The sequence below is a fragment of the Triturus cristatus genome, chromosome 10, assembly GCF_964204655.1.
Source record: "Triturus cristatus chromosome 10, aTriCri1.1, whole genome shotgun sequence".
NCBI lineage: Eukaryota > Metazoa > Chordata > Amphibia > Caudata > Salamandridae > Triturus > Triturus cristatus.
Genome location: NC_140593.1, coordinates 256,782,771 through 256,804,693, shown reverse-complemented (window position 1 = coordinate 256,804,693; position 21,923 = coordinate 256,782,771). Strand labels below are relative to the sequence as shown.

Below are 21,923 nucleotides of genomic sequence, written 5' to 3'. Positions count from 1 at the left end.
GGGAAAAGTCGTACCCTGGCGGTGGCAGAGCTGTGCCACAATGTAAGATGCTGCATATTACAAGTTCCGCCACCGTCAGCTTTTCATGGCAGGAGCATTGCCATGAAAAGGCTGGCAGTGGAGGAATAAACGCTACAGGGCCCCCATGCCCCCGCCATGTGCCCCCCACCATGGGTATACCATCAAAGGGGCACAACACGTGAGCCCCTGTCTGTATTCCCCCAGAATTCCAACACAGCATGGACATCATCATCCGTGCTGGAACCTTTTTGCTGTTCCCATTGCGGTGCCTGTTTTCCAAGCAACGCCATGGGAAAGGCAAAGGACCGTCCACCGTACACGAGTTCAACTCGCAATACGGCAGGTGGTCCTTGTGCTCTTTTGCTGCAGCTGTGTTGGCAGAGAGTCGGCACAACTGCGCCAAAGTTGTAATCAGACCCTTATATATTTTAGGTAGGGGAAATTTCTCTTCAAATTATCTATAAAAGAAAGAATTAGTGAGATGACAGGATGCATATCTCTATACCTGTTGTCCTCCTACATCTAGATGCTTGCCAAATTCTATATAACCTGTTTTAAGATGGCTGAAAAACTTTCTTTTAAAAACATCCACATAGTTTACCAATCTGGATGTTAAAGATTTGTTATCTCATTTCCTATTATGATGCCATGTATAAACTTTAGATCATTGATTAGTTCTGCTTTTGAGTGTATTAGGTAAGTGGCCTGTTTTTTGATACATGCGATGGTTGAAATACTTGTAGCTAGGTAACTTGAAATGTGATTTAACTTGTGAGTGACCCCTTCCAAAATGGCTGAATGGTGTCCAATGTTCGTGTTTATCATTCAGTTTTGATTAGTAATATGTCTGGACAACATACCAATTGTGAACTATTTTGGTTGAATTTCTGCTGCCCAACATTACGTACAAGGGGTCAATATAATCTATATAACTTCTCTTCTCCTTACGATAACTAAATGATGCTTGTTTCTTTCAATCAGTTTAGTTTCTTATAATACATGACTCATGAATTGAGTCGAGATTTCAATAGCAATAAACCTTGACTGTGCTTTACCACTCATTGTATGTAGACATAACTAAACTTCAACATAAATGTTTTTGTTAGGTCTACATACGATACGATAAGATAACACATCATTTCTTAATTTTTCTTTCCAATATTATCAATATAAATCATTTGATGATATTTATTCATAGGGGACTACTAGACAACACATAACTCTACAAATTCTAAAAAGTGGATGGGAGAAAAATAATACTATTCATTTGGAAAATAATTATTAGATAAGGTCTGTATTTTGAACACTCATTAGATTTGCTAGGATCTTGAGATTCCCGGTCTGCTACAATAAAATATGTTATATTTGTAAACAAAAGATTTCAATGTTGCTTTGCTCAATGAACTTCATGCACAACTTAAAAATAAGTATTGGTGCATGCCTAATTATGTTTTTAAAAATTGAGATAATCATTTAGACCAAGAAAAAGGTAAAAATCTTGATTCTTTATGCTGGACTATGTGAATCATCTAGACTATTTATTGTAAACTGTTTATGATCCTCCCTCTATATGTTTCCATTCAAATATCACATTTTAAAAAATGGGAGTGATGGAGGATATTAATTGATGCCTACGTGAATTAGGATTTCATATAGAACACTATTCCTTTATGGTCCTATAAAAACATTTATAGAAGGTGCATGTTGTCTTTAGGTTTTTGGGTCATTTACCAATGTGGTTATGCATCACAAGGATTGTTTGGTTTGTTGTGTGTTACTATGTTTTAATTGACTACACAATTTTAGTAAAATGTGATTTTAATGTTTGTATATTGTATCATGTATTTTTTATCAGCCCTGACGAAGTCCCTCTGTCTTTTGGACTAAATTATCTCTTATATAACAAGAAAGAAAGAACATTATCTTGACTAAAACCAACTCTTGTACATCTTTTCATCTGCACAACTTCTTATGTCTTTTTTGGACGACTTTAGAGGTTTTTTTTACTGTCTCCCTTATCTCTATATATATAATATAATATTTGGGTGGTTTTGAAAAGTTAAGCTATGGAGTCGAGTACCCTTGTTTTGGAACAAATTGGAGACCACCATTATAACCTACAACCATTCATATTTTGGGGATTGTTTATGAGCCCTTGCGATACTTTTGCGCCGCCGGTGCGTCACTTGTTGTGACACACCAGCAGCGTAAAAAATGCGCCATGTTGTGCCCTGTTTACAAAGTGACACATCTAGGCAGATGACTACATTACTCCTGCAGCAGGTATAATGGATGCAGGGTGGGCATTCCCCCACATCAAAGCCTCGCAGAAGTGGTGTATTGAACAATATAAGAATTCAGTGCACCATTTCTAGGATACCATTGCGTGAAAACCTTACGACTGCCTCATGGCAGGTGAAAGGGTGATGCAGGCCCTTTCACATGGGGCTGATGAATCTCTAACTTCTTATGACATGATGCACCGTACTTTAAAAATGGCGCACCTATGGTGTTGCAAGGAGGGCTCACTGAGGTGTGTTGCATCGCTGCATTGTCGCAGCGATGCAACACTTCTCATAAATGAGGCCCTTAGTTCTTACAAAATAGAAAACCTTTGTGAGTAAAATCGTGCTACAAAGAAATACTTTGTGAGGTAAAAGATTATATAACAGTATCTAAAATACTAAATACAATGACAAAACGTATTTAGGTTCATGGTCCTAGATCCAGATAGTGGTTAGTTGCAATTTAAAAATGTGTCTTTTGACTTATTGACATTTCTTTTCAAATGTTTGCCAGTATTACCAAATTAACTTTGTAATGGGTGAAAAAGATTTTATGCAAAATAATCACTTGCATAAAGAATGTTTTTGCGGTGGCCAAATTCTCATGAAAAAAAGTTTGTGTGGCACAAATATCCCACAATAAACGCTACAGAAAATGTTTCTAACCAGCAAATGTATGTGATTCATTTCAATTTCATGCAACTAGGAAGTTTGTCGCCTTAAAACCTTTCCTAGACACCTTATGTAAGAACTAACTTTGTGGATATTGCTGCTGTTGAATCCACGTTGTAGTTACAAGGAACTTCCATGTCCTTTATTTGTGCACATAGAAAACCTCTGCTCAACTACATGTATGCAGGCCATGGCCATAGTCAAGTATGGCATAATAATCAGAAAAAGGGACAGATCATCATATTGTGATTAAAAGAGACCCAGAGAATGTTATTTCTTTTTCCACTAGACAAAACAGAATTAATTCTTGCAAATGAAAGCAGAGCACTAAGTGCAAGAGGAGCAACTGTGGATTAAATGTAGAGCTAAAATTGACAGAAAGACCAAACTCATAGAGGAATGTAAACTGTTGAGACTAAGAAATCACATTGATAAAAATAAATAAGTGCGGCTGCAGATTTATTGGAATTCTGAATGATATTGTTGTAAAAATTCAAATTCTCTTTCTATTCTATGGAAGCCCTTTTTAAACTAGGTGCTCATGTTGCACTTTCAATTTATTAATCTTAAACATATTCAAGAAAACAATTTAAAATGTCACATACAATTTCTGTAAATATCAAATTTTTGGGATGCTGATTCCAAATTATATTAGAAAAAATGGTCCTTCTTTAATTTCTGCTATGTATACTGAGAATGGCACTGAATGGGGTGCTATCTCATGTACCACGTGTCTGGCTGGATGTGAAAACTCGATCATTAGCAACATGGCCACTTAAAAGATTGTCAACACCTCCCTTACACCAACAGTACTAAACACAACTTTCAAGGAGTGGTGTCATTTGTAACCCTCTCGTGAATTTAAAAATCGTACCTGACCAATGCCCTAATCTCATAAACTTAAAGCCTACCCATTAGAAATTGGGTTTCTGGTTAGCAGAGGTATCCACCCTGTCCAAGGAGGAACCTCCACTCTAATCAGGGTTAGCGAGATATACGCTAAAAGCTAACTTGTGCTCACCCTCTGGTAGTTTGGCACAGAGCATTCAGGCTTATCTTAGGAGGCAATGTGTGAAGTATTTGTGTAACACACACATTAACACACACAGTAACACAATGAAAACACCAAAACAAAAGACTCCACACAGCGTTAGAAAACTAGATAACATTTATCTGAGTAAATCAAGACCAAAACAGCAACAATCCAATAATTAGAACCAGAGATATACATTTTTAAAGAATAAACCAAAAATAGTGCTTAGAAGTCAGCAACACTAAGGGGTTACTTGAAGTCGCGTTAGACCGACGTAAATCAATGTTCCGACTGACTGCAATGGAGAGGTAGGCTGGCTATAGGACTGATAAGGGTCCCGCTGCAAAGTACCTTAGATGAAGCAAGCATTGATGTCAAAGACTCAATGTGAGGAGTCGTCACATCATTGTAGATCCCGTGGACGGAGGTGAAGCATTGGCCCTGTTCCACTCGGGCGATGAAAGCTTCAGCATCAAATCCCTTTACGTTTCAAGTGCTGTGTATATGTCATGCCTCGCTGTCCTTGGAGTCACTCTGTGTTCAAGTGAGATGAGTCCAGTCCTTATCTTCAGCAGGGCAGAGATCAGCAGGCAGCAGGGGAAACACAGAACAGCAATGAAGCAGTTTCTAACAATAGTTAGTCAAGCAGAGTGGCAATCCTAGCACAGCAGTCCTTACTCCAGGCAGAGTTCTTCACAGATCCAGTAGTGGACTTTCTTGGCAGGGTCAGATCTTCAGGGCATATACCCAAATGCGCCTTTGAAGTGAGGTGAATTCAAAGCAGCTCCTTGAAGTGCACATGTCCCCTTTCATCCCAGCCTTGTTTGCCAGGCTATCTGTGAGGACCAGACACAGCTTATTCCGATGTAAGTGTCAGCTCCCTTTCTCCCTTTCTGCCGAGGAAGGCTATCAGAATGCAGATGAATGCAGATGAGTCCTCTGTCATACCCATCCTTCGTGTCTGTTGTTTCTTGCAGCCTCCTACCTTCCACATAAGCTTCTCAGGGCTATCTATAGGTCTGTTGTAGAAGCATGTCAGCCCACATTCAACCTCCTCTCTTTGCAGAACTCCTTTAACTCACTCCCAGTGTAGTGTGCTAGGCAGTTGAGTTCCATGGACATCATGGAAAGGTATCACAAGTGCAACAAAAGAGTGTCAAAATGATGAAGGTGAATAAGGAGTCAAATTTAGAAAAATGTCCAATTGGGAGAAAAATAAAAAACAATGGTCTTTGCATAGAGTTTTAGCGAACAATGAATTACTTGATGGTATTGCATAAAAACAAGTCCTATCCACTCTGCTGATCACTAATGTTAGAGCTTGCATCTTTAGTTGGCAGAGGTTTGCACCCAGTCCAAGTAGGTACCACAATCCTAGTCAGGGTAAGCTAGATACACACTTAAATTAAGATGTGCTCATCCTCTTATAGTTTGGCACAGTGCAGGCAGTCTTAACTTAAGAGGCAATGTGTAAAGTATTTGTGCAACACACACACAGAGTAACAAAATTAATACACCACAAAATAATGCATAGAGGTTTTAAAAAAAAGAGAATATTTATCCGAGTAAAACGAGACCAAAACATCAAAAATATAATCAGTAGAAGACGAGATATGCATTTTTGAATAATAAATGTAAAAATAGTGCTTAGAAGTCACTATCGGTCCAAAGGTTACTTGAGGTTACAAGGGACTAGTACAGATCCAAAGCTCAAGCTAACCATGATGGATGGTAGGCTGACTACGAACTCTGAAAAAGTACCTTGGAAGAAACAAGCGTCGATGCCAAGAGCACACTGCATCTGTTCAGATTCACGCAGTGGATTCCTGCATCGTTATCGAGCTATGCAGAGATGAATGAACTGCGTTATCGTCAAGCCGCACGGAGCATTGTCATCAGGCCACGCAGGCTGTGGGACCGCTGTTGTAGAACAGCCTTGCGTTGATGCTGAAGGGCGATGCGTCTGTTCCGACTGACGCAGTGGTGATTATGCTTCCATTTTGTAGTAAAGCAGCTGCAGAACCCACTTTGCAGGCACAGGACTGGAGGAAGCACCTTAGGCGAGGGCAGGACTCACCGATGGCAGAATCCAGCAGCACCAACTGGCAGTGGTTTATGTCCCTGAGACTTCAGAAAACAGGAGTCAAGTCAGCAAACCCTTGGAGAACTCTGGGTTCAAGTGAGATGGGTCCAGTCCTTGTCCTTAATACGGCAGAGATCAGCAGGCAGTTCCTCAGAACAGTCAGTCAAGGCAGAGTGGCAATCCTTACAGAACAGCAGTCTTTACTCCAGCAGAGTTCTTTCCAGGTTTACTATTGTAGTGATTGATAGTACCAGAGCCCTGTCTGCCAGGCTATGTGTTGGGGGTGGGCAATTAGTGCTTTGTTAGTGGACAGGACACTACCTTTTGAAGGGTCAGCCCCTCCATTCCTTCTTGCCCAGGAAGACCCATCAGAATGCAGATGGATGCAAATGAGTGCTCAGAATGCAGATGAGCCTCACCTTCCTGTGTTTGTGGCTGTCTAGAGGGAATGCACAATTGTAGCTGTCAGCTGCCCAGACATGTATTGGAGAGAGGCTGCAGGCCCACATAGCAAATTTTAGAACAGAGAAATGTCCAGTTTCTAAAAGTGGAGTGCCACTTCTAAAATAGTGATGACACATCCACCTTTACCACTAAAGTGGACTTATCATTACCATTCCAAAGATATGAAACATGATTTAGCTACTCCTTTCTAATCAATGAATTATAGCTTAAAAGTGTTATAGGAATTCCAAATGCTAGACTATGAGTGGAGTAGGCTACACAAAAGTGAAATACGAACTCAGATGTTTTTTCACTAGCAGGACATGTGTAACATATAGGTACATGTCCTACCTTTTACTGACATAATACATTGGCCTTAGCGTTTCTAGGAGTCTACCTTAGGTGTGACGTATATGTAATAAAAGGGGAGTTTAAGGCTTGGCAAGTAGTTTGAAATGGCAAGTCGAAATGGCTGTAATCTGCACACATAGGCACTGCAGTGGCGGGCCTGAGACAGGTTTGAAAGGCTACCTAAGTGGGCGGCACAATTTGTGCTCCAGGCCCATTAGTTGCATTTGAAGAACCAGCCCTGGGTATATGATATACCACTTTACATGGGACTTACAAGTAAATCACACAGGCCAAACAGGTTTAAGCCAATTATACTATGTTTAGAGGAGAGAACCCATGCACTATAGTACTGGTCAGCAGTGGGAAAGTGCCCAGGGCCCTAAAGCCAAAAAAAAGAAGGTCAAAAAAAGAGGAGGATGAAGGCAAAAGGTATGGGCTAACCCTTCAGAGAAGGACATTTCAGAGAAGGACATTTTACAATTCATGGCTTTAAGGATTAGGGATGGGGCTCTGTAGAGGAGCACCAAAGGATCAAAAGGCCTTCCTTCATACACAACCACTGCTCTTAGGCAATACTGTGGGCAACCGTGTGAGTTCAGTATAAAGTGTTCTTGGTGCCCCAGCCATAAGTGGTTCTAAACCGTATTTGCACTAACGGTCAATAATAATTAAAGATGTAAATTATCTGGCTTGTAGGAGGGCTGCCAATGACTGAGAAGAATGTCAATTCTGCAGTCAAGAATGAAGTAGTCTGTTTTTGTTGGGTTTCAAAGACGAAAATCATGTACCTAAGGGACTTATATTTGGTATCTTGTGTGAGTTTAAATTGAATTAAAGAAGTATAAAAGTTTAAAGTTTCTTTGAGTTAGTTGACAGCACTTAGGCTCTTTTCAAACTTAGCCTCCAATTGTCTGATCCCCAGCATGATATTTTGGCAGCCAAACTGAGGTGCTATTGACCGACTCTTACTTGTTTTCTGGAGTCAGTGCTTTGACCTTTAATTTCTGAACTTCTTGGAGTTCTCCTCTGGTCTATGCAGAAAAGAGTTGAGAGTTCCTTCCTATTGTCCCTCTGGTAACAATCATTCCCCATTGAACCCAATCATTGAATTCCTCTGGTCTGGTGCCCACCCTCTTTTTATAGGACTTTCTGCCTAGATAATCTTGTGACACTTGTCTTGGATTGCAACAATTCACATGCAACACTTCCTCTAGAATGCAACACAGTTCTTTGCTAAAATGATGCCAATGCTTATAATAGTACACTCGCATACACAAACAAAACTCTCCATCAACCCCAACTCAGAAATATGTGATCAGACAAGCTACTCAACCTAGGTCCGTGGCAATTGATTGACAGGTCACAGGTGGGATGGCACGTAGCTGGAAGACAATCAAATAGGAAACTCAAGTTCATCACCCTGATAAGCACGGCAACACCACAACGGTCCTGAGAAATTGGCCCAAATAAGGCACAGGTGGCCAGAGGGGTGAGCGCATTTCCAAGACACCATAAAGTCAGGTGCCACATGGAGTTTAGAAAATGCAGCCAATCAGGACACAGCACACAGAGTACATGCAGTGATCACGCACCCCTCATGCCTGGCATCTGGACACAATACACACTGGCCCAAATTGTGTCCACAGACGTTCGAAGTCCAACTGCATTTGTTATCAGGGAACTTTTATTTACGAATCCACAGACAAGGCCCACATTCTTTTACTAAACAAGGATCGCTGGATGTACTTTTATGACACCCAAAACTATATAAAAATCACTCAGATTGATTGTAATTTGAGACAGTCCTCAGACCCGTTTCTGTAAGCTGCACTCCTGGCGAAGTGTTTAATCAAACCAACTATTCCTGCTTTGCCAAACACCTCTTCTCTTTAGTTTTTTTAAGGTACATTCATAGTTGAGCAACAGTAGTACGTAGAGCAACATGTTTGTCTGGTAAGGAATAGGTACACCGGTTTGCTCCAAGATAAGGTTAAACTGGAGGGAGATAAATCTGCCAAATGTATTTTGTACTATCAGTGCTATGTTTACTTAACAAGAAATAGAGACAATTAATTTCCTCCATTTCCCAAGTATAAATGATATGCCTAAAGTTGAGGGAAAATTGGTGTGTTCCTTGATTTATGACCTCAGCGGCACAAACTGTGCAATATCAAATTGCTTATTTTTTTTTTAAATGCTTCTCATGGATCATTGCCTGTTTGTTAAAAATATTTCACACATGTGGCACAATATTTGATGTTTTTGACATATTTATTAATTGTTTTTCAATCTATTTTCTTACTTTTGCCCAAGTGCAAAAATATTTAGGGAGCAAATCTGTTTTCTCCATTCCCATTACCCAAGCATATAAAAATAGATGCAAATGACCTAGACCAGTTTTCTGCACGAGTACTAAATTAAACATATATGGCGCGTGCTCTCTTCTTGCTAATGTACTGAGGATGCTCCCAGTAAACAATATTTATGCTAATCATTCTCCCTTGGTCACCAACAGCCCTCATCAAGCAGATGACTAATGGATAAGCTCTCTAGAAAGAAGGATTTTTCACACAATAGCATCCGAGGGTTCATCTTAACTCAAGGGGCTGCCAAAGGGTGAAAAGACAATGAACCAGTAAGGAATTCCCCCAGACTCGTCTGTATGCTGAAAAGATTATAGTGTTTGAAGCTGCCAAATAGGAAAAAAAGAATTGGGAGTTTCATTCAATTAATAAATGCATCTCCAGCTTAGGCAATTGGACATCATCCAACACCTGAGGTGTGGTCCGTTTTACTACGCAGGTGCCTGGAGACAGTGCAATATTATATATCATTGTTGATTTTAAAGATACAGGGGCTTATTTATGAGTCCTTTGTGCTGCCGTTGCGTCACCTTTTGTGATGAAGTGGCAGAGTAAGAAATGTGCCACGTTGCGCCATATTTACAAAGTGACGCATCTAAGCAGAAGTGTAACTTTGTAAAGCCCTGCGCTACATTATACCTGCATCAGGTATAATGTATGCAGGGTGGGTGTTCCCCCGCAAAAAAGGGTAGTAGAAGTGGTGCATGGAAATCTATGAGATTTCACTGCGACACTTCTAGGACGCCACTGTGTCAAAATCTGATCCCTGGCTCACAGCAGGCATAAGACTGACACAGGCCCTTTCCCATGGGGCTTGCCCCATGTGAAAAGACGCATTGCTGGAGTTGCGTCTGTTTTCAGACACAGCTCAGCAATGTGCCACTTTTACGCCTACAGATACGTCAGGAATACTGACGTATCTGTAAATCCTTGTGACATGGTGTGCCATACAGTAAATACGGCGCATCTATGGTGTCGCAAGGAGGGCGCACTGAAAAGTGTTGCATCGCTGTTTTCACGCAGCGATGCAACACTTCATAAATGAGGCCCCCAATTTGAAAAGAGTTTGTGGTTGCTTCAGTTCACATCAAGACCTCAGTTCACACCAGGCCCTCTTTTGCTATGCAAACTTTAACAATAAAGCCACATGTTTAGCTATACAAGGCCTGTACAAAGAGGGTCTCAATCTTGCTGCACTTTGATCAACTGCAGAATTTGCACACCAAGATCCAGAAAATGATATATGCATCAGGTCTTACGGAAAGTCAAAAAGTCAGGCAAAAAATATTAATTCCCAACTAAAGGTCGATGAATCTCCAACAATATATGTGCATCCTTTGGTATGTTAATATGTGGCAGTTTCACAAGGATACACTGTAAAACACACAAAACAAAATGTTTAATTAAAGCTGTACCTCTTCCCTTCTTTAAGATACCCACAATTTAATGGAAGGTTGTGCAGCTATGCAGTTTGGATTTGTATTGCTTCCCAGATATTCATTTGTGCCTCTGCAGAAGTTGTACGCAACAAAATTATAGGCAAAACATAGATTCCCTCACTAAGAAGCTTTGAACTTTTCAACGTAATTTCTGCATATACACTGTGCATCATCACATGATTCATGTCATTCCTAAACAATTTGACTTACTGTCTTTTTCTGAAATTACTGTGACAGGGTCACCGGGTACCGTCAGATTATCGCATACATACACTACTATTCTTTGCACATAAAATGCACTTTGTTACCTAATCATGAAAAGTAACAACTGTAACATGTTCTTCAACCTATATTTTAATCTTCCTAAAAGATATCCATGTGTGTAGAGACAGGGCCCTGAATACTCAAATGGGATGCTTTTGTACATGCAGCGTGAGCTGACAAGTTTTATGGACACCGTGAAACCTGTCAGGCGGCAGAACACATGGCTGCTGCTGGACAGAATAAATCAATACACTGGAAAATAAACAACAGAATGGGGCATATTAACAAGGGATTTATCTCCACTTTTGTGGCTTTAAAAGCCAAAGAAGTGGAGATAAGAATATCGCCCTATCAACAACAGGGTGCTAACATGCAAAATTGCATGTTAGCAACCTTTTTCACTACGCTTCCCTTTGCATCTCTAATGAGATGCAAAGTGGGCTTTCCAGAGCAAAATAATAGGAGAAATGTCACAAAGCTTCAAGCTTCATGCTAACCCTGCTAGAGACAAAAAAAGCAGCGCTAATCACGGTTAACGCTGCTTTTTTACGTCTGCTAATTTTCAGATTTAGCCATGTAATCCAATGGGAGGTGGATTACATAGCTAAGTCCACCATGGGCTATCAACAAGGATATCCCTATCCTTGTAGTTTTATTGCTGCATTACCAGCGATAACCTCCCAAAATGACGCTATCGCTGGAGTTTTTATCGCCTAGGTGGTTAGCGTTGTTAATCACGGGATAACCAGGCGATATTATCCAGCGATAGCGGGCGTTAAAAAAATTAACGGTAAGCGCCCTTAGCGTTAATTTTCCCTGTTCCTTGTTAATATGCCCCAGAATATTCTATGGCCATCTCTTTAAGCAGTACGATAGAGGTATGGCAGTCTGAGTTTTGATTAAGCATGGTATGCCTCAGAACTCAAATGTAAAAACAGAATAGTAAACTACATGCATCACCTATAATACAGCAGCACTGTTCAGTCAGTTGAATACAACTACAAGTTACTTGCAGTACAGGCGAACACAGAATTACTCAGATCACAAACTTTGGGCCATCAGCCACTGATGTAGCAAGATTAATATAATTAAAAGTCTAGATAAAACTGTATGGTTTTACAAAACTCTGCTTTTAATTTGTATGCTTACCATTACACATCTTTCCATCATGGTATGGGCAGGAAAAGTTGTCTATTTCACAGTATTGTCCATGTATGATGCCCAGTTTGGTTTTGTGGCAATGGCACTTCCCGCATAGGCACACACCCCGACCACTGCAGGAGACATGTCCTTCCGACTTCTTGCAACTGTCTGGAGAAAACATTTCCTTATCCGTAGTGCAGGCCTTTTCTGAGGACTGTAGCGTTTGTCCATCTTGAGAAGTTTCACTGAAACATTGTCCATCGTGTCTCCTGCTGCCATCACATGGGCAGGAGCAGTTCACATTAATCATGATTTTAGAAGTTTCATTGAAACCGATAGGTTTGATTACGATGTAGTTATGTCCTTCAGCCACATCACATCTGCTTAATGCAAGAGTTATATTAAGAAGAACCTAGGAAACAAAGACACAAGATTTAATTTCCAATAAAGGTATAAAAGAAAAACATATTTGTCAACCAAAGACACAAGGCTTAGTTAAAATTTTGCACATCTTAGAACAAAAATGCCATCTGCCTTCATAAATTGCAAATAACGGTTATTATAAAGATTAGAACTCTGGAAAATCTGCAAACATGGTAGATGTCTTTTCAGTCATACATTCAGGATTAAGGGCAAGAACACGGGTGTTCGCTCGCAGAGGTCATTATGAAAACAGTTGGAACTATGGGCCTCATTATGATATCGGTTGGAAGGCTTCAAATGGCATTTGTGTTTTCCTAATCTGAGTCAGAATCCATGTTTCCAACTGACTCGGAAACATTTTCAACCGACCGATTGCGATGGAAGGTAACCGTTCGGTCTGTCCAACTCGGTTCCAACTGGCATTCAGAGAGACCGAGTCGGTCGGAGCCAAATTGTACAGGTCTATGGACCGCGTTTCCGACCGACTATTACTATGTCAGATTTGGATAGCCTTTCCGAATCAGTCTGCCTGACATGGAACGGCTGTTGTAAACTGACTTTAGGGACTCATTGCAGGCCCTCCTTCACCTGTAGGCCTCTGGTTGGGGCCTGTGGGGGTACCCATGGGACCCCTCTTTACAACCATGCACAATGCGCCACAGGGTGCAAGGTTTTCCGCAATCACACCTTTTTCCAATGGGAGCCTGTGTTGTCGTTCGGAACACAGGCTCTCATTGAAGTCAATAGGAGTCCGACCGAACGGTGTTCAGAACCGTCTTAATCGGTCGGTCAGACTTCACAAAAAAGAGCCGGTTGGAAACGATTCCGACAAGTAGTGAGTCAGAGTACTCTCTGACCGACATCAGAATTAGGCCCTTATTTCAAAGTCAAAGTAGAGTGGAGTAAGTTTGAACACTAGTAAGAACCGACACCCTCACACTATTTACTAATGGTACAGGTCAGTGGTTCTTAACTGGTGGTTTGCGGACCCCTGGGGCAGAAGACACTGAATCAGGAGGTGGGTGACTTCTTGGAAAATTAAACAATACTAACAAATTAATAAAGTTTATATAAATCAAGAAATAAAATGAAAAATTGAAAATTTGAAAACGTTCTGTGAGTGTGAAAAACATGGGCCAAAATTTCTGGCATTTACTAGGTCACAGAAAGCCACTTTGCATTGCTTTGCATGGTTTAGTAAATATAAAGTAACACAAAGCAGTGCATAGCAGCGCCTTGCGTTATTTTTTGGCGGGTAGGTGTTACACGGGTGGAGCATGGGCTTTCACATGCATCCACTCACATGCATCCACCCATGTATTTAGATGCAAACCAAGGTTTATAAAAACATTTAAACCTGGGTTTGCACCAAAAGGGTGCTCCTGACATGATAGGGGTGTAAGAAGGAGAAATATATTTATTACTCCTCATTATTTCTTCTTTCCATTTGAGGAGGGCAGACAGAAGACAGTCAGGGCATACTTTTCCACACAACGCGGTGGCACACAATTAAGATGTGCATGCTGGGCACAGACTAGGCCAGTAGACACTATCACAGGAAGCGTGAAACTCCAAAAAGCGAATCACTGCCTGAACTATGCACAGTGGATTAGTGAAAGATGACAAACTGCTTGAAGCTGCTGATCTGCCTTTCCCTGAAGTAGGCAACCTGTCCTCACTTTTGAACAGAGTGCATAGGTCCTCTTGCAGCCTGTGAGAGACTTCAAACAACAGCAGAGAGATGCGTGGCCACTGGAATCCTCTTGCTCCTCTTCCACAGACCAGCCACTGGCGATGCACTGAGTGTGTGACACCTCAATGTGTCGCCTCTTAAAAAACGTCTTTGCTTCTGCCCAGGAATTTAGAATATATAGTGCATGGACAATGGCAATGGATTCCCTGGGGTTCTTGGTATGATACGGCCCCAGAAGTATAAGAAGGGACACTCAGGAATCGCTTGCTGCAGCCTTTTTTAAATAAAGGAAGAGAAATTACCTTGCATATTTATCACATCATGACATTCTGATTGAGTTCAGTGTGGCACACTAAGGGGTCCATTAGGATAACGGGCAGGTCGCCACCGCTCGTATGGCGGTGGCGATCCGCCGGCCAAAAACCTCCGCCCGCTGCAAATTTCCACCGCCACATTACCATGGCGGGGGGGACCCCGGCGGACGGGAAGACCGCCCGCCGGTTTTCTGCCGGTAGGCAGTCCGCCCGATTGTCTACCGGGCGGAAAAGCAGTTTATATGGTGGCGGTGTCTGGTAGACACCGCCATCAATATTACTATGCAGGCCGGGACCTGACGGAAAGGCAGGCGGTTTTTGCCATTGGGGGCCCGTAGCGGGCCCCCAGGGATTCTGGGGGGTGCACATGGGGGGTACCTATGGTACCCCCCTGCAGTTCCTTGCACAACATGGCCGGCACCGCGCGGTGCCTGCCACGTTGTGCATGGAAGTGCACAACATGTCTTCTTGGCATTGTGGCAGGCAGTTCTGAGAGCACCGCCCACCGCAATGTCAAGTATGCAGGATGCGCCCGACAGTGTGGCGGGCGCATCCTATTACCACCAACGGGACCCCTGCACCGATGGCGGGTGGTCCCATTCCCCCATCCTAATGACCCCCCTAAGTATGTGAATGTGAAAATGTTTATTTATAATAATAATTATCATTCCTATAGCATAAAATGAAAACACAATACTTATGGTTCTTAATACGTGTACATTTCTAGGAAATTCAATGACACTAATTTGAATATTCACAAAACACAGACAATTTGAGTTAGACATACAGGTCTCCATAATGTGTCCTCGGGGAGGAGATGTGGCTTACTGGTTAAAGTTGCTGAACTTAAAACCAAAGAATGCAGGTTGGAATCACAGCCTTGGTAGTAGACTCATCGATGTGTGATTTTGGGAAAAATACTTACTCTCCGTATGCCTAAAACAGTCAAATCTCAGAACACCCTCCCACCCCCATGTAATGTAGTGTTCTGTTGCTTCATAGCTAGCTTTAAGCTTAAAAAAATACCTATAAATACATACAACCTTGAAACATGTAAATGTTTACAGCAGTCATATGACTTACTGAACTGTGTGTCAGAACAAGTTTCGCAAGGAACTGTGGAAAGATACTGCAATCCACTGCCCTGCTGTGTTTACGTTGACCATCCAGGGGATCTTTTTTTTCTTCAAATATCTTTATTGGCATTTTTTCATAACATTAGGACCATTAATTGTTTTGTACAAATTATTATAATCACATCAACGTTCTGTACATGTTTCAATATGTTGCGTCATATATTTCAACAGTTTTATCTGTGCTTCAATGCGTAGCCCAGTCTATAAACAGTTTTCACTGCAAAATACTTTATTTCTAATCTTTGCCCCCCTCCCCTCCCACTCAGGTCAGCATTTTAGGACTTTCACCTTGTTCCTCTAAGGATCTTGATTTAACCCTTGTACTGTCACCTGTACTCCATCTTAGTTCTAGTTCATGTTTTCCTTACTTCTGAAATGTGGTTACTATGGGGTATTCGCAGTGTGTGCTAATCATCCAGAGGATCTTATGACAATTCAATGTTATGGCCATTTCTGCATAAACATCCCAGATATTTTGCATTTTTCTGTAATTTAATTAGCTTGTATTAGGACTAAGTGAACTGTCACACTGCTATTCGATGCAACAGAGTGTGTGCTCTGATCCCAAAATTGTTTTGGCAGTCACACATATGTTCACAGTTTTGGCCTGTTGCTGTTCATTACAATAGGCCCACTCACATTTGTGAGATACTTTTATATTGGGAGAGGAGTGGGAACTCTGGGTGGTGGGACATTTGACTTTCATGATAAATGAACCAACAATTCAAAGAGCAAGAGCTAGATGCTATGTGCAGTCACACAGCATTCCTACTTTATCAGACTTGAATGTGATCACATTAAATTTAGGAAACTGATAAAACACTGTTTTTGTCAGAACCTGCTTATGATCTAATCTAAGTCCTCCCTCTTTGGGATTGCTGTGTAATGATGCTGTTGCTCCTGCTTACAGAAAAGATGCTCTTAAGGGTTGCAGAGCATTCCATAACTTTATAAATAAATACCACACAGGCATGGTAGACTTGCCTGACTGACATTCTTCTCCTGCAGATCATATTTAATGATGGTGGGAGCTGCTGGGGGGAAACACAATTAGCACATAATATGCAGCAGCCGGTCCTCCGCGACTGTGGTTGCAGTATTTTGTGTTCCACAGTGGTGACATGACAGTCCAACCTCCCAACTTAATATCCGTCATTTTACTATTGAAAAAAAAGACTGCAAGCTTTTAGGAGAGCGAAATATGGAGTATAGTAATAAGCGGGAGCGTCAGTTAAACCACAAATTAAAATTAATGGCAATCTAAAAACTTGAATGCAAATTGTTATTCTTTTTGACAGTTAAATGGCTTGAGTAATATATAATGTGCATCCTTTGCACACCATTACATAAAGCTGTGCATTGTGAATCAACCTAAGGTATTAAACTAATTCCATAACTAAAACATTGGGGCCATAAGGAGATTGATGAACTGCAGAAGTTGAACTTTGTTCTCAATGGAAAATATTGAGTTGTTTTTTATATTTTTACGTTTCAAGAAAAACAATAGGCAATGGGAGATAATTATGAACATAACATCATGCAACATTTATCTACGCAACTAACCTGACCTCATATTATTATCCAGCAGTGTAACTTGGAAACAGATTTAAAGAAATGCAGGCTATACACTAGTCTCATTGTATTTCTCACTGAAACTTGGCAACTAATACTTTGAAAAGGAAAAATAAAGATTCTTAAAAGTTATAACTGCTGTGCAGATCTCCAACATAGAGTAATGATTAAAACACATGTGGCCTTACATGACACAAGTTTCCAATCCTTATAAAACAACCATTCCTTTGATTCTACTGCACAATTTCCAGATTCCAGAATATGGTTATGTAACAACCTGAACTCAGATACCACTATTGAAATCTTTGAAGATGTCTAGAGCTATTTGTGTTCTACAAAACTAACCTAAATTGTACTTTTTCAAACATTTTTTCTACCCCCAGAAACATTATTAACATTTGGCCGTATGAATCATTCCCTTTCACAAACCAGGATGTGCACTTCGCACACAGACTGGTATGCTATGCAACCTATGTACTAATAGGTAGGCAGGTGCAATTTATGACCCCCTGTAATTGGCTGCCAGTGCAGGGGTGGAGTCCTATAAGGTACAACTCCATAGCTGAATTTGCCTTCCAAAATGGCAAACTTTTTTAAATGCAGGCTATGTTCATCAAAGTGACAGAGCTTTAACAAAAAAAAAACTATTTTGGAAGATCCGGGATGGAGACTGGACCACTGCTTGCTCATCCCACCCCAGAGGCCACGTCATGACTCATGTGGGTGTCCCAAGGGGGCATCTTCCCCTTTGCGAATCAGCTACCTTCTCAAATTTGGGGTAGGTAACTCATCTATGCTTTGCGACTGCAACTCCAGTTACTAACCATTCATATATTCCTTTCTGAATCAGAAATCCCACAGTGTCCCACTGCACACTCATCAGAAGACTGCTTGACAAAGGTATCTAAGGACCAGCACTCAACTGGATTTTCTCCTTCCTTGCAGGAAGAACACAGCAAATCAGATAACCATTTTAAAGGTAGGAACCCAAAAACCTGATCTGCGGAGTCCCCCAGGGTTCGTCGCTCAGCCCAACCCTGTTCAACATTTCCATGACACCGCTCATGAAAATCATCACAGCCCATGTCATCGCCATCATATCTTATGCTGATGACACCCAACTCATCCTATCACTGACTGACAAGTCCACCACCCCAAGAACCAACTTCTCCAACTTTATGATCAATGTAGCAGATTGGATAAAAATTCAGTTGCCTGAAGCATGATTCCGACAAGATGGAAGTGTTGACAGCACCGACTGGCAACATTTAAATATGGTGTGGCGCGATGCCGAAAATACTCACCATATGCATGTTGCCTTTTCTGGACGGTCCAGCTGCCCATCTCTCTCTCCTCCTGGCACTCTCCTCCATTGGCGATTACTAGGGAGGAAGGGGAAGGACTTCCTCTCTTGAACAGCGTGAAACTAGCCAATCTTGGAGCTGCACTGCAGCTCTAGGATTGGCTGGAGCAGGCTAACCAGTGGTCATTTTGAGGTTGGGAGCCTGTGGCTGCAATGCCTCAGTTGTTTTTCAGCCTAGGAATTGCAGGCTCTAAAGTGCCAATTTGAGATTGGGCATCTGTAAACAGCCAACCAATCCCACATGTGGACTGGCAGGGGCTGAAGCAATAGTGCAATTGCACTAATCAGTCGCGCCCCCTGCCCTCACGCTATAACAGCACGAGCCTGGGACAGATTCATAAAAAGTGAACTTTTTACAATTTTATTAATGTGTGTGCCTGCTGCGCTCGCTGCAGGTGAGGAAACGCTCCTCCGCCATAATGGAGGAGCTGCCACTGAGTGTTCATCTTCGGCAACAAGAACACCCCCTGGGAGTCCGCCTGCTTCCATATAGTCCACATGTTTTGCAAGATCTTCAAGTGGATATCCCAGAATGCCAGACACACCTTAACACAATCTCTCATCACAAGCGGACTAGACTACGGCAATGCACTCTGCATCAGAATCTCCAACCTTCTCCTCCACAGACTCCAGACCATCCAGAATGCCACAGCAAAACTCCTCCTTTCCCTCACACAGTGCTCTCACATCACACCACATGTCAGAGAGCCCTGGAAAAAAATATTCTAATGTACATTATAGCTAATCATAATGGCTTACAGTCCAGAGGGTTATGAAGAGGGCAGACAGAAGTATGCCTAGTAATATAGTAATATACACGTTTCACAAATTCCCAGGATCGTACTCTGGAAAATATCAACTACAAGAATATTGTGGCAAACTAATATCGTGGACAAAATATTGAGGGAAAGAAATCATTGAAAAAGGTCAAAAGTAATTGGCTTCTCGACTTCTTTAGGCATTAGACATGTATTTTGTTTACCAAAAATTGGGAACAATGTGAAAAAAACATTTAATGCGAATTTTAGAAATTGAGAATCTAAACATACATGTCGTTAATCAAAACCATAACTGAAACAAGCACTTGCAATGCAATCGGTTTCACCTTAGGGACCTTATACGTATTTAGTTATGCATCACATTAGCCTGGGTGCTGAAACATCTACTGTTCTTTAACATGGAGAGAAAACAAGCACCAAACTGCGTGACATGCCAGATATTGGAACACATGGAGAGAAATATTGCCTTTCAGCGAGAAATTGTACAGTCCAAAGCTCTGTTTTTAATATAAAATCAGGGCCTTCGGTGGTCATACCACTGAAAATACAAGATTTGAAAAAATATTATTGTGTACAGATGCTCATGGAAGATAATTTGTATGGACTAAAATCTAGAGAATACTAAAGTGATTCTGGTATTTTACTGACCTCTGCTGGTCGTTTTCTATCAAGAAGGTTAAAAAGAGGTACTTGCTAGAAAAATAAAAAAAAAGAAAGTCCCTAAGCCGAAGCAACTCTGGTATTTTACTGACCTCTGCTGGTTGTTTTCTATTAAGACAGTTAAATAGAGGCAGTGGAACTGAAAAAAAGTCCCTAAGCGGAAGCAGACAAGTCCCACGGCTGAACTCCAGAGCCCACAAAGTACATACACATATAAGTATATACTAAAGGGTACACAAGAGGTCTCCAATGCTCGACCTAAAAGTGTAGGAAGTTAATTGCCTCTCATTTGTTTGTTAAACCATGTATTTTTCTTACCCACAATTTGGACTAATATCAACTAAAAGAATGTAATAAGAATTTTATAGGTTAAGACATTGAACATAATCTTTCATCACTCGAATTGTTAACACATGAACAGTTATTGGCATCTATTATTGGCATATCATCCCTTTGTTGAGTCCTTAATTTTGTTTGCCCACAATAAGAAGCAACATGAAGATAGCTACTTAAAAAAATCAAAGCAATGAAATAGGATTTTTCTTAGAGAAGAAACTGAACATACTTGTTCATTGCTTTTCACATTTGTGCACCCGTCTATACCCCGAGTTTTTGTTCCATCAGGGCATATGGCAGTGATATTTACTCGCAGTCCTTGAATGTTGTTGACCACCGAGATTTTCACTTCTGAAAGCAGAGCCTGCAGGAAATACCATTGTTAGTAACGTTGCATTTTTGTATACGATAGCTAAACCAGTTCCAAACAAACATAGCCCCGCTTACACGGAGTACACTTTCAAATGAGATGATGGAAAAGTGCTTGAAAGAAGGAAAGAGGGTGGCGTCATGAAAAGATACATTGTTTACTGCACAAAGAAGACATTGTGTTCCCACTGTGCTACAGTGAAAAAGCAGAACCCACATATTGAAAACGAAGATAAAATAAAGCCTTCTCAACTACCACTCTGTAACTCTGCGTTGTTTCTAAAAATGCTTAATATTTTACATGTATTATAAAAAAAACGTTTAAACTTGCATTTATATGGTAAGGCTATGCCTTCATCAACGCAAGTCAATATCTGCCATTACATTCTGCGGTCTGAACTGCTCAATACATGGATCCACGTTTTGAAGATATTTCACCTTTGACATTTACAGACTCTGGGAAATGACAGTCATTACTTTATGTAGCCCATGGGTTATTCCTAAAGGCAGTGTCTTGATTCTCTTTTTGCTGTGACAATCGTGAACAATGTGATTTCCTTTCCCATATGTGTAATTACGTTATCATTCCTTTATATTTGTTATTTTAAGTTTTATACATTTATTTGCTCCTTTACTTTAACATGGATTGCCCTACATTGATTCAATAGGAGGCAGCCCAAAGATATGCAGTTTATTGAAATTGGATCTCTGAATTCCTTCCCTGGTCCATTGCGCCGTTCTTCCTATTTTAACAAGTGATATACAATATTTGTTGCAGAGCAAAGAGTAGAATGTGTGTGACATAGCATTTTCATTGCATTTGGTGAGCAGAGCAAATGTCTTGTCCACTGTGGCCTGGAGGGACAACCATCCATGCTGATGGGATCTGACACAAGCCTTGATCAGAACTTTCCTTATCTACAATGAGTCCGGTATACATATTTGTAAAGCAGCAGCTAGGACCCTGTAGCAGGGTCAGAGACAGGATAGCATTGGCTTTCATGTACAATGGTTACTTAAGGGCATAAGGGCAGCATTCTATGAGACACGTTCACCCATAAGTAGACAAACTAGTATTCTATTCTGCAGTGTTTCTATCACACATGTCTACCTGTGGGCCTCCAAGCGCTTTCACAGCTACTGTGGAACAGCTCCTGGATAAGATTACTCCCAGAATAGT

At 41.1% G+C, this 21,923-nt stretch overlaps 1 protein-coding gene across 1 annotated transcript in view; it reads right to left on the bottom strand.

Annotated features, from left to right (window-relative positions):
* ITGB8 (integrin subunit beta 8) overlaps positions 1-21,923 on the bottom strand; it is a 288,300-nt gene that overhangs the window by 88,932 nt on the left and 177,445 nt on the right. The window contains 2 exon segments of the mRNA XM_085630937.1: positions 12,105-12,510; positions 20,604-20,738. Of these exon segments, the coding sequence (XP_085487063.1) occupies positions 12,105-12,510; positions 20,604-20,738 (541 nt within the window).